The sequence below is a fragment of the Impatiens glandulifera genome, chromosome 9 (assembly GCF_907164915.1).
Source record: "Impatiens glandulifera chromosome 9, dImpGla2.1, whole genome shotgun sequence".
Classification (NCBI taxonomy): domain Eukaryota; kingdom Viridiplantae; phylum Streptophyta; class Magnoliopsida; order Ericales; family Balsaminaceae; genus Impatiens; species Impatiens glandulifera.
The window spans coordinates 38560903-38574828 of record NC_061870.1 but is presented as its reverse complement, the minus strand read 5'-3'; the positions used below and the strand labels follow the sequence as shown (position 1 = coordinate 38574828).

The 13926-nt window shown below is 33.8% G+C and overlaps 3 protein-coding genes across 5 annotated transcripts; all 3 read right to left on the bottom strand.

The window, feature by feature from the left end:
- Positions 1 to 672: 672 nt before the first annotated feature.
- LOC124916457 ((+)-neomenthol dehydrogenase-like) lies at positions 673 to 1949 on the bottom strand. Its single transcript, XM_047457172.1, has 2 exons — positions 1559 to 1949; positions 673 to 1232 (listed from the first exon to the last, which is right to left on the bottom strand). The coding sequence occupies exons 1-2, from the start codon at positions 1947 to 1949 to the stop codon at positions 673 to 675; spliced, it is 951 nt and encodes a 316-aa protein (XP_047313128.1).
- Positions 1950 to 5224: 3275 nt separating this feature from the next.
- Positions 5225 to 7727, bottom strand: LOC124913999 (cysteine synthase, chloroplastic/chromoplastic-like). Its single transcript, XM_047454457.1, has 11 exons — positions 7353 to 7727; positions 7122 to 7231; positions 6932 to 6989; positions 6586 to 6849; positions 6315 to 6452; positions 6134 to 6185; positions 5989 to 6038; positions 5832 to 5891; positions 5669 to 5749; positions 5413 to 5587; positions 5225 to 5332 (listed from the first exon to the last, which is right to left on the bottom strand). Exons 1-10 carry the CDS (start codon positions 7575 to 7577, stop codon positions 5495 to 5497), a joined length of 1131 nt encoding a protein of 376 aa, XP_047310413.1. The 5' UTR covers positions 7578 to 7727; the 3' UTR covers positions 5225 to 5332; positions 5413 to 5494.
- A 591-nt stretch (positions 7728 to 8318) lies between these two features.
- Positions 8319 to 13562, bottom strand: LOC124914032 (calcium sensing receptor, chloroplastic). Of its 3 annotated transcripts, none has more exons than XM_047454491.1 (13): positions 13293 to 13562; positions 12260 to 13153; positions 11806 to 11906; positions 11411 to 11525; positions 11062 to 11139; positions 10876 to 10968; positions 10362 to 10445; positions 10019 to 10117; positions 9607 to 9669; positions 9263 to 9293; positions 9081 to 9127; positions 8793 to 8851; positions 8319 to 8691 (listed from the first exon to the last, which is right to left on the bottom strand). In XM_047454491.1, the coding sequence occupies exons 1-13, from the start codon at positions 13347 to 13349 to the stop codon at positions 8472 to 8474; spliced, it is 1941 nt and encodes a 646-aa protein (XP_047310447.1). In that variant the 5' UTR covers positions 13350 to 13562; the 3' UTR covers positions 8319 to 8471. The 3 variants fall into 3 exon arrangements, with proteins under 3 accessions (XP_047310447.1, XP_047310449.1, XP_047310450.1); XM_047454493.1 differs by having other exon boundaries at positions 12260 to 13150; XM_047454494.1 differs by having other exon boundaries at positions 12260 to 13117; positions 13293 to 13561.
- Between the last annotated feature and the right edge of the window lie 364 nt (positions 13563 to 13926).

Sequence of the window (13926 nt, the reverse complement as noted above, 5' to 3'; positions counted from 1 at the left end):
CTATACATCTATCTATTCAATTATTTTATTATTATTATTAACTTTTTTTTTTAACAATAAAATGATTTCATTTATAATTAAAAATTGGAAGTAACCAAAAAAAACATTAATTATAATTAGTACGAAACAACATAAAATGAGATGACAACATTTGTTAAGAGGTTACAAATTATTTCTCACATAATAATAATAATAATAAATTAAAAAAGCAAGTTTGGATGTGATTAATAATAAGTGTCTTTTTCTTCTTTATAAATAAATTCTAAGCTAGTTAATTTACTTTCTAAATATGTTTTTTTTTTGTTAAGATATATCCAAAGATAAATTAAAGCAAACTTTAGATAGAATAGTAAAGACACATAAACTAAAATGGTAAAATCCAAGTGAATAAAGATGCTAATAATGCGCCGTCAAAAAATAATTATTCCTCAAAATGAACTTACAAACGAATTAATTAATAAATGTAATAAACATTCTTTAAACATGATGCAACCATTAACTCATGCCAATCTTCTTTTATTCTTAAAGAAATTAAATTTATTTTATTGTTAAGAAAATTGAATATATATTAATAGAAAACTCTTAATCACACTAACTAAGAAATGTCACATTTGCAGGGTAAGCAATAGAATTTGTGTTGAACATTAATTAATAATTCTGATTCAACAATTTCTAGAGCCCAACCCAATAATGACACAATTTAAAATAAAAAATAATAATTTCTAGAAAAAAGATGCCGGTAGGCAATAATAAATGAGGAGGAAGGAGAGCGAAGGTGGAGGCAATGGAGGCTGAGTGGTCGGGGGTGTGGGTCCCTTTTCCCTGGGTCATGGAAGTTTGAGTAAAACCGGGGCAGAAGCAATTGACGGTGATGCCCTGGTGTTTGTAGCGCCTGGCGAGGAGCTTGGAGTAAGCTAAGCGTTCAAGGCTAGCTAGCTTTGAGACGGAGTAGTCCGTCCACACCTCAGGCCAACCACCTTGTTGTCGTTGTATGTTATAATCAGATAGAAACATATCCAACATGGCGACTATTTTGTCCTCGGAGAGGTGTTCCAGGTCTTCCATGGACGCCCTGAGGTCTAAATCTCTGAGCTTGTCGAGAGAGCCCAGCCTGGAGCTGATATTCAGTATCCTAGCCGGAGGAGGAAGAGGAGGACTACTAGAGATGCTTGGGTGGCGCCTGATGAGCATGGGGAGGAGTGCCTCGATGACAAGCTTGTTAGGATTTGTAACTCCCAAATCCTACCAGCTTGAAAACAATCTGTAAAAACACAAGAAAGAAGAACACAATAACACACAGATTTATAGTGGTTCACTCAAATTGAGCTACATCCACTTCAGCCACCACCAAATTTACTATGAAGAAAAAGAAGGAATACATAGTTTTTGCCTCACACTTTATCTCTCTAGAATTCTGTCTACACAATGTAAACCCTTAATAATTACATATTTATAGGGTAAACATTCAGTAATAAACCTAAAACCAAAAAAAGATAAACCCAATAAACTCTAATTAATAATGTAGAGTTTATTATAAGTGTAGGCTTCATAACTCAACAAAGCTTTGGTCCATAGAAATTAGTCCGAATAACACTCTCTGCTGCTGATATTGATGATGAATCATTGCTAGTACTACTGATTGCTGCGTTGTTTACAAGTATATCAACAACTCCTCCGTGTGTGTTTTGGAGCCAAGAAGCAAATGTTGCTATTGAATCGGGCTTTGAAACGTCCAGCACAAAGAATTCAACGTTATCTCCGACCACAACCCTCCTCTTCAGCGAATCCAACGCCGCCGCTCCCTTCTTCTCGTCCCTAGCCGTTAAAACAACAGTCAATCCCAACTCCGCCAACCTCTTCACCAACGCAAAACCTATTCCTTTGTTCGCTCCCGCTCCCGCCACCACCGCCACCGTCTCCTTTGACCACCATCTATCATATTCATACATACATACATACATCATTTCATCATAATTCATTAATTTATTAATTAATAAACAAATCATCAACCTGTTATTGGCGCCGGAATAATTAGAACAATCTACAGCAGGGAGCTGCAGATAATTATAATTACAATCGGAGGAGGAGGAGTAACCTGCTGCTGCTGCTGGCTCTAATATTTTGCACACAACTTTATCCATTATATTTCTTAATTAATTAATTATGACTGATGATGATGATGATCGAGACGAGAGACAATTCTTATAGATCATAATAAATGTCATATATATATATATATATATATATAATTTTAAGTTTAACAAAAAACTAAAATAAAATAAAATATTGCCATTAATATTTATTTAACTACGTACGTACGTACAAGTGGCTGGCTAGGTGCCAATGCCAAACACTATATATAAAATTCACCTCTACATCTCTTAATTAATTAATTAATTAATTAATTAAGATATTATTAATATTTATTACAAAAATCCTACTCTTGCAATTTAATTCATTATTCCTAAAAAAACATATACGTACGATGCGTGGATTTCAATATTAATGTAATTCCATATATACTACAAGGTAATTCACCCTAAATGAACGTCACGCCTGCCTAATAATTAATGAGGCCTTTTTAATTATTTGGATCAATTATTAATTAAATTACTATAAAGTTATAAAATGTTTAAACTAATACAAAATTTAATTAATTGATAAAGAGATATACAATAGGATGATAAATTATTTAATTTAATAACTCAATGAGTTATTCAAATATTAACTCTTCCCCAATAATGCTTTAATTAGTTAATTTTAAATATGTATTATATATATATACACATAATTAATCTTTCTAATTACATCACTACATCAGTAACATGTTTTATGTTAATTTGTACGGGTTTTTGTTTTCTTTACTGTCACTATTAATTAAAATGAAATGTTTTAGCCTTTCAAAAATTATATAATATATATATATATATATATATATATATGTAAGTTAATTACCTTTGGTTTGAGTTTAAATAGTTATTCCTTGTGGTCGGTCGTCTGTTTCCATGCATCATGTGCACTACTAAATTTAAATGTTATTATACAGTCAACTTGTGTATTAAAATTTCATAGTAACCTATATATCTAGCTAGTCTTTGTAGGTAGATCAGTTCTAATAGAATAATAAAAATTGGTTACAGAAAAATATATATATATTCAAGTATACATGTTTAATTAATCTTCTGTCATTAGACTTTTGACTATATTCACACCCACTCATTTTTTATTTACTCAAATTTCTACTCTTCACACATGTAAAAAATAATATCTTGTTGCCTCACAAGAAAAAATATATATTCATAGTCTTATTTGGAGCAGGACTCTAAGTAAGTGGTGATGTCTAAATCTCTCGGTTCTCGGTAGTTGTTAGGATGTTTAGATCGAGACAATATATATGATGGATCTGAATCATTGTTTATTATCTTTTGATTGAATTATTTGGATAGAAGAGAATCATTGTGCGTTCAATGATTATATTCGACCGATGACGTCTATAATTCATAATGTCATTATTATGACACTATCTGAAATTCGTTCTGGAAAATTACCGTTCTTGAATATATATTAGGCGCACACGTTAATTATTTTGTTGACGTGATCTATTGTATTTGTTTTTTTCCTCTATTTTTAAATTTTTTTTGTATGTCATATTTTGTTTCACAGTGCTTAAATAAATTTTTTAATATCATTGTTTTTTTTTTCTAATTTTTTTATTATTTATTTTTTTGTCAGATTTTGTTTTGTTGTGATTAAATAATTTTTTAAAAAATTTATTTGATAATTTTTAAAAAATAAAAACAAAAATTACTTAATATAACTAAAATCAAAATTAACTTAGCTAAGCAGGATAATTAGATTTATGAAGACTAATTAATTAATTAACCATACATGTTTTTGAAAGGGTTAGAGTTTAAAATTAATCTTTACAAAATTATTTACCAAATAACGTACAACATTGTACGAATGATTTATCAGTTAATCTTCAAACAAAAAAATGGTATTAGAATAAATGTTTCTTCCGTGTTTAAGTTTTAAATTATTATTTATTTTGTAAAGAGAACGACACCTAACAATTATGTCCCTGAACTCATGATGGTTCTAGTTAGAACCGAACATAAGTTGACTCTTACCACTGACTACCTTAGTGGAATAAGATATCTACTTATTCTAAAGTATTTTAATTTAAATGACAAACATTGAAAAAAAAAATTAAAATATAATACATAACATTCCACGTGTTTAGAAATTATAATAAATTATAAGAGTAAGGACGGGACCTCTATCTGATTATAGTTTAATTAGTAACCATGGCCTAATGTCAAAACTAATTAATCACATGTGTTAATAATAATAATAATTAGTTATTAAACCCATCTCTAAGCTAAGTGCAAGCCAATGGATCGGCTGATATTAAAAGAAGACCAGCAAATAATATATTTATTCAATAGTACCTACCTATCTATCTATCTATATATATATGTTATTAATTAGTTATGTCTTCACATGGCTTCACCTACTTATTTCTGATCTAATTTTTGACACATTATTAATTAATCAATCAATGGACGGTGAACTGATGTGGTCCAACTCGATTGATCGGATTCTATAAGTAATTAATCAAAACTCAAAATCCTTAATTTCTTTATTTCTCATAATCATTCATAATTAACACCAATCTCAATTATACTGACTAATTAAAGGAGTTAGAGGGCCTAGATTTTTTTTTTTTATATATATTATTCAAATGTAAGACAAAATTGAAGAGTTCAATGATTTCTATAATTTTGATTAGTAGAATCTCTTTAATTAATTTATTGACTTAAGATAAAATTTTCAATTTCTAACCAAAGCCACTAGAGCTTTAATTAAGGAGTCCCATAGAATTAGGATGATGAACAATAATATCCCTAAAATTTTATTCTTAATTATAATGTTGTTTATTAATCAAATTCAACCCTAAACTTACTAATTTAATTAGTTTAATACTAATTAATAATTCTATTGTAAAAGATCCTAACTATCAACAACAGTAAATAATAATTTCTTAATAATTTTCAGTCTGTTCTTCCCCAAATTAAATTATAACCAAACACATCTATTTTTAATGTAGACAACCTTTGAAGTTGTGTTTGGAACAACTTTCAAATTGTTCTCTTTTAATTTACTTACTCAGACTACTCTTTGAGTGTAGCCATTATACCTACTACCTACTTCTGGATTGGAGTTGGATAGAAGTTCACATGTAATAAATACTTCATTCAGGGGAATTTTCTTTACCTGTAATAATCACAATCTCTAGATCACATGTATAAAAGAAACAAAACAAAACAAAACAAAACAAAACAAAACAAAACAAAACAAAACAAAACAAAACAAAACAAAACAAAACAAAACAAAACAAAACAAAACAAATAAACGATGTTTCCATAAAGCTAAGCCTCAAAATTCGACAACTTAAGCTCGTTCGGTCACTCGTTGCCCTTTGTTTTGTTCATCATGCTTTAGGTTGCAGTTTCTCGCACTCTTCTCTTATTGACTGGAAAAGAATGGTGGATAAGTATCGCTCGCCAGAACTCGGAAAAATAACCTACAACAAGTTTAGGATAATATATTTATTATTTGAAAACGTGACATATATAGTTTGTAGTTATGATGGTCTTGACATTACCGCAATGAGCTTTCCTGCATTCTCGGGTCTCTTCCCAACTATGAGAGCAGCTGCTGCTGCAGCTCCAGAGGATATGCCAACCTGACGATGACAATGATAACATGCTCACTAAGCAAGCGCCCAAAACAGCAAGCCCAGAGAAACAAATAATCGATATACTAACCAGCAAGCCTTCTTGGAGAGCCAGCTGTTTTGCCATTTCCACAGATTCATCACTTGATATCTGAGAAACCAAATAAAACAACAAATATTTTAACATATGACCATCAAGGGTCTACCTATCTATCTATCTATCTATCTATGGACACCAAATCTCAAACCTCAATGACTTCATCAATAACTTCTTGATCCAAATTCTTCGGTATGAAACCTGCTCCGATATTTTGAATTTTGTGAGGATCTGCACTTTTGATAATAACAAACAAACAAAATAAACCAAGAAGAGGTCATATCACGGGCTCTTACCAGGTTTACCACCAGAAAGTATGTTGCTTTCTAACGGTTCAACACCAATGACCTGATTGATTATAGAGAACCCGATCCCCCAATGGAGAAAAAAGCAGATAAGGTCATGAATACAAGAAAAAAAATCCCAAGACTTGTTTAGAGCATATAGATATGCATGCATACATACATACATGCGTACCTTTACGTCAGGATTCTGGTTCTTAAGGAATCGACCGGTCCCAGATATTGTTCCGCCAGTTCCAATCCCTGCAACCAAAATGTCTACCTTCCCTCTTGTATCGTCCCAGATTTCTGGACCCGTTGTCTCATAATGAATCTACAATTTTAGCAGTAGTAGTATTTTGTTGTCAATGTACAATTAATAATAAAGATACCCTTGTTAAGCAAAGCAAAGCAAAGCAAAGCAAAGCAAAGCAGCATGGATGGTTGATGGGTGTCAAAACAAACACCTTTGGGTTTGCAGGGTTATCAAATTGTTGAAGCAAGTAAGCATTGGGTGTATTGCTTAAAATTTCTTCAGCCTTCTGCACTGCACCTTTCATTCCTTTTGCGGAATCAGTTAACACGATGTCTGCTCCAAATGCTTTCAGGATGACCCGTCTCTCTAGACTCATTGATGCAGGCATTGTTAAGATGAGTTTATATCCCTTTGAAGCCGCAATAAATGCAAGACCGATCCCCGTGTTTCCACTTGTGGGTTCCACTAGAATGCTCTACAAACAAACAATTTGAATAATAATAATAATAATAATAACCTAGTTAATTAATGATCAATTGGAGATGTATAAATGGTACCTTTCCTGGTTTTATAAGCCCCTTTTGCTCTGCATCAGCTATCATACTGTATCCTATTCTGAAACCAACATTATTATTATTAGTAGTAGTAGTAGTACTAATTATATTTAAAGAAAGAACCTAATTCCATTCCATTCCATTCCATTCAATACATTTCTTCTGAAATAAATAAATAATATTATTATGAAACCTGTCTTTGACACTGCAACAAGGTTCCATGGTCTCGAGCTTGGCAGCTATATTTGCCAGAGACCCCTTCACAATATTGTTTAGGTACACCATTGGCGTGTTACCGATTAGCTGACAGAATCAAGCTATTCATTCAAACACAAAGATAAAAATAAAAAATAGTTTTCCTAATTTCAAATGGCCATGGATTTTAGAGAGAAAGGAGAAGCGGTATGAAGTCTGTGTTACCTACCTGGGTCACATCCTCGGCAATGTTAAGGGCTTCAATGTGGGTTTTGGGCTGCATGGACACTGCCTTGCAGATAATCGAAGAGGATAGCCTACGTGGTTTTCTGAGAGTCGGGGAACTGAACCCAACCCGACATCGCCTCGAAAGACGAGCATCAGAGGACATCGATGGGTCTGAGTGGGAGGAGCTGTAGAGAGAAGTCAAGGGCTTGTTCATCACTGAAGCCATCGTTTATTGGCTTGGTTGCTGCCTGTCTGCCTGTCTGTCTGTCTGTCCGCCGCCGTCTCTTCCTCCTCCTCCTCTTCTTTTCTCACCTTTCTCCTTCTCTCTTCTCTCTTCTGGGAAGTAGGAACAGTAACACAGGATGGGGCTTTTCCAGTTTCCCCTTTATCCTAGACTTTCGCAAATTATTAATTTACCAACCGATAAACCCCCCAGGCCAGGCCAGGCCTTTCTCTTCCGTATTAAAAATAAATAAATAAATAACAAAAAACTTCTTGAATTTAATACTTCTTCTTATATCAAAATCAAATTTTGATATATCTGGACAATAGTGTGTTTCTTTTGCCTAGGACTCCAATTTGAAATTTTATTTTCTTCAAATATATAAATATATCCGAGCTTCCATCAAAGTGACCCAAACACAAAAGAAAACAATTTTTGGGCTATGTGGAGCGCCGCCAAGCCACACCAAACTTGAAAGATGCGAGTTGGGGATCATCCTCTGATGAGGAAAGACATGCCAAACTTCCTTCCTCCTATGTTATTTTAGCACTTGAGGCCAATGCTCAGTGAAGCACACTTAGGAACAATTGAATTCTTTCAGGAGGAGGACATTCAATCATTCTTTCAGGGATGGAAAACAAACAAACACACACAAACACATTCATTTTCAACCCATTTTGCTTATACATACATGTCAAGCAATTTTTATTTTTATTTTACTTTTACACAATAACCACTTACTCATACAACAAGTCAATAATAATATATATAAAAAAAGATCCAAAGAAGGTGTATGTAGAAAGAAAAGGCTGCATGCAGTTTCAAATGTACAAGCTTCAATTATTTTTGCAGTATTGATGGGTACTCATAGGAGAAACAGGATAATTATAATAACCTCTAAGCCTCCGACAAATCAACAGTGGAATCGGTTGACAAGGCTCGATTCTCTTGTTCCCCATCGGAAGGCTGAGATTCATGCTTTGCAGCAGCCTGCAACACCCGGTTCTGGACATCTGAGGATGAAGGGGATGTTGGCAGACCAATGCCATTTGTTTCCCATTTCCCAGCAGCCCATGAAATTGCTTCGCCCCCGAGTCTAACAGGAGACAGAATCACCCTATATATATATATATATATAACAACAAACACGCTCATAAGTATAGACTACCTAGGTTGCAACATCATCATCAAACTGTCATCTCATTTCAAGAATTTCACCTCACATCTTTTCTGAAGTCTTCAGCACTCTCGTAAGAAGCGGCTCTTCTATATATAGTCTGGACAAACAGGTGCATCTATTAATCCAAGGACAACAAACGAGCAAAAGAATCTTGTTCGCTTTCCAATGAAGTTGCATTGATGGTTTTGTTTCAAAGGGTATTATTTTGTTTTTGTTTCAATGTACACCTTTTTTGTTTAAAAAAAACAAGAAATTCTTCTAAAGAATGAGAACTGATGATCGATAGACATGAAAAATCTTCACAGATAACTTCCTAAACAGCGCACCTGAGCAATGCCAATGACCCCAATATATTGTAATGTTTTCTCCCAATCTAAAAAAAAAAGAATTCATGCTAAGTCAGTCAAGCAGCAAAATCAAGAAATTTTAAATGGTGTGTGTGCCTGTCTGTGTGAGAATGTAACTTCTTTGTAAGTACGCGGAAACTTCAAATTAGCTATTTACACACCTAGGGTTGCATACGCTGCTGCAACGAGAGCCTGACAACAGAACAGACACAGCCAAATCAGTTATAGATGTGGAAAGAAGAACAGACACAGCCAAAGTGCATGAAAGAAACACATATGATTGACCACCTCACCTCACCTCACCATACACAAAATAAAATACGTTTGGTGTACACATCCAAAAACTACAAGAAATGTTAACTGGTTTTAAATGTGAGACTATTAGGCTATGATCACTTGGAAAGAATGGTTGAATTGCTTTGCCTAAAGTGTCTATACTCTCAGACAAGCCTGCAGGTCTTCAAAATTACCATTGGAAACAAACTTGATACTAGAGTAATCTTACCACGCTGTAGCCAAGAACTTGTAGAGGAGTTGGCTTGATTTCTTCTAGGATTGCCTCGGCTTCCTGACATTTACCTCAAAAGGATGCAAGTTTAAATCAGGTCAGATAGTTAAACATCTCTTGCATGTGAATTTCTCCCTTCTTTTCAATAACTAATTGATGTCCTCCTTAACTTTCTCCTAAGTGCATATTTGTCAATTAAACTAAATTATTTGCTTAGAAAATTTGAAACATAATTTTACACAGATGAAAATCATATGAGGAAGGAACAGTTCAAACAAATCTCCATAAAAACATGAATACCAAAAAGAAAATTATAAATAAAGAGGAAATAGAATGTACTCTTCTCTTATCAATAAAAAATTATCCTCTTCACATGGAGTCAGCAAGTGTAAATTTCAGAGGCTCATACCTCATTGAGAATAGTAAGAGCAGTCTCAGGTTTTAGCTCCTTCACACGAAGTCCTTCACTCGCCCAGGATCGAAAGCCACCCTGGACCAGGTATGCCCTCTAAATACATGGAAACAAATTAAATTACTCTTTCAGCCATGTAATATTGAATAATGCAGAAGGAAGCTTATATAGAGCTAATTAAACAAAACATGCACTGAATGCATTAAGTAACCAACATCCACTATCACTAAACCGACTAGTGTGATCAAATTATTTTGCTTCATCAAAGATGGATAACTTGTAAGTTCTAATCTCACGTCATGATTCGTACAACATTGATGAATTACCATAACATACTTACCTTAACTCCAAGCTTCCTCAGTGATCTGGCAATGCCTTTGGACCGACTTCCATCAGCATCCATAACTATTACCTTGGACCTGTCCTATAGGAACGATAATTACATTACCCAAATGAAGACTAAAGCTTTATGGATTAAACAATGCATGACAATAATATTTTGGAACTCATAAAGCATATCTGTATTCTAATCACCTGTTTGCCTTGGCAATTTTGGTCATTAAGACTATTTGCTTCTACTCATAAATGTGTTTTTTTTTCTAAGAAACAAGATTATTCCAGAATAATTCGTCAGAAATAACCTGGCTACATGTTAAAGAAAATTGGCATTGTTTAAGTACAACGACAAAAGCATGTACAAGATCCCTATGATACCCTTATATCCTAAAATCTCCCTTTGAAATAATAATAATAATAATAAAAACTTATAAACATTTTAAGTTTCTTTCATGATATTGCAAACACCATTAATGATTGGAGAAAATCTAGAGTAAAAAGAAATAAAGATTACACACTTGAACAATCTTCAAATTCCGGATGACAACAGCTGTTAGAGAATCTTCAAGATCCTTTCCGCTCCAAATTAACTTTTTAACAGAATCATCTACCTGAAATTTACAACATCAATAAAACAATTCACCTTAGTATCATCAGATTCTTTTTCGTTTGACAAGCCAGATGCTAAGCTTTTGCCCACTAACCTCTGGAAGAATTACATTGGCATATCGAAACCTTGCTGCTCGTCGGAGATCAGGAACTCCATCCCTTTCCCTGAGATCCTTCATATACCAATCCCCAAAGAAAATAGAGTTAATCAAATGAGAATCAGTACCAAATTAATTAATTATATCTTGTGCATGTTCTAGAGAATAAAGACAATTGTAACTTTGTAGTGTAGTTTAAGGTAATACCTTAAGACGTGAAGCCATTACATATAAAAATTAAATTGAAAAAGTGTTGGCCAACTGTGGAAACATTTTATACACCATGGAGGAATAGAACTAAGTATCTCATAAATGTGAAGGCTAGAAAAAAATTACAGTCTCTTGCCTCAGGCCGGGCATCTATGAGAGCAACATTTTCCTTTCCTGACAAGAGCTCAAAAGTCAATTTAGGAGACAAATCGCCAGCATATCCCCCATATGTGAAGAACCAATAAAACCCCCTGCATAGATCTGATAAACAGTAAGTTTTCTTCAAGATTTTATATAACAAAATAAATAAAAATCATCTTCCACTGAAAAATCAAGAGGAATTTTCTGCCATAGTATCACCATGACCACCACGGATCATAATTTCAATGAATAAAAGTCAACCTTATGAACCTAAATTCTAAGGCAATCTATTCATTCATTTATTTATTTTCTTTGGGCCTCAGTCCCTAACAATATGCATATATGGGGAGAGAAAAAACATATAGAAGAGTTTTAGTGCAATTCCCACACCATGAAGTTGCTAATGTTCCAAGGAAAAGAGCAGTTGGAACAATAGGATCGCTTGGATCCAAGCCAACACTTCTTTCTAGCACCTCCAAGGCAATATAGATCTGTTCATTTGAAAAAAGGGAAATAATTTAAGATACAAGCACTGACACATAATCATCAGCATGATTACACTTTGAAATGAATAGCATGAATGAAAACCTACTCTCTGATTTAAAAATATTTCTTGCAAAAAGTTTCGCGGTAATTAGGCATAACAAGAAGAAACTCATTTTGTAATTATCCATTTATAAGCAATCACTGTTGATAGGTTGGTCAACTAATACAGGTTTTTTTTTTTTTTTTTATATATATTATAGTATGTGGTTGGTTCTTCATCAAACAAAATAAGAACCATTTTAGGAAGAAAATCACATCCCAGAAGACAGAAGAAAGAGATAAACCTTGACGAGAATACCTGTTGAAGAAGTGTCCCTACTGGACGGAATATTGCTACAGCTGTGTCTTCTGAGGAGTTGAGCACATTTTGGGTTTGAGGAGGAAGTGTACTTTTTGCATATTCGTAAGCATAAACAACATAGTTGGCGCCTTGGGCAAGTGAATCCTCTATGACAATAATCGAATGCCTCAAAGCATCAACAGTTATAGCACCAGCTTTGCCTGAGGCTTCCCTTACGTTGTTGGCTACTGCTGTAAACTTACTAGTAGCTACCTCTCCTGTTTGATCAAGAGAGGACGTCATTTTACCGATGACATTATCTGCAGCTTCATTAAGGGAAGTGAGGGTAGAGGTTATGGTGGCAGTGATTGTATGAAGGGAGTCTTTCAGGGAATCCTGTCCTTTGTGAAGTGATGCACTAAAAGAGTCATTAAAGGGGGAGAGGGCATCGGCATTCACAGTGGAAGATAAAGTGTTATCTAGAAGCAGTGTTTTTTCTTCAGATATGGAGGTAGGAGTAGGATTGTTGAATGATCGAGTGAAGACTTCATCTTGTGTAAGGGATTGAGTGGCAAGGTCTATAAACTTGAGGTAACTGTTGTTCCCTGTGGAATGTAAGTAATTTGCCGTGTCTGGTGTATAATTAGAATTATCTGACAAGTGGAAGCTGATGGAGTCTAGTTTATATTGATATGGAGGAGGAGGAGGCATGGTAACAACGGTACTACTACTACTACAACTACTACTACTACTGAGGGAGTGAGTGAAAGCCGAAGAGTGGCCTGGTGGTGCAATAATAATAGCTTTAGTTTTGCAAGAGAGTCCATTAATATGAGGAGTTCCACCCATCATCATCATCATCATCATCGTCGTCCTCTGTTGAATAATAAAATACTTAGCTTGAAATGCCTTTTGATGCAAGGACAATGGGTATAATAAATAATAAGCACACACACACACTTGCTTGTATAAGAAGATAAAGCATCTATATATTGAATAAGTTGTGAAACAAATGACAAAGCTAAGCAAGCAAGCAAGCAAGCCTTCTTACCTGAGAATTGGAGGGAAAAGCGGTGGCGGTGGTGATGATTGAGCAGACAGGCAGCATTGTCTTGTGGTGTTAGTTAACCTCGAAAATTATGATCATCAATCAAAGGATCATTGTAGTTGGTCTAGTAAAAGAAGAAGGAAGGAAGGAAGGAAGGAAGGAAGGAAGGAGCGCTTCAGGTTAATCAATCAGTCCACCATTGAATTAAATTGGAACAAATTAAGGAGAAGCACACTATAAGGAAGAGGTTGATTGAAGAAGAGAAATTAAAATATAATGAGAGGAATGAGGATAATGGATATGGATATTGGAAGCAGAATAATCCAATGAATTAACATTAAAATGTCTCAATGTGAGGTAGTAACGCACCCAAGGGAATCTTCTGGCTTCTTCTCCAACCCTCCTCCTTCTCTCTAAACCTCTCATTTTTTTTCTTTATTCTTTTCTATTCAATAATTATTATTATTATTATTAATGACAATATATATATTAGAGAGGAAAAAAATAAAAAATATTTGAATCTTTCAATTATTTTTCTTTTTTACCAATTTTTTTTTTCTTTTAAGCTCATGGTATATTTTTTATATTTAGTTATATAAAATATTTATTTTATTTTTTATTTGTATAATAACGAATT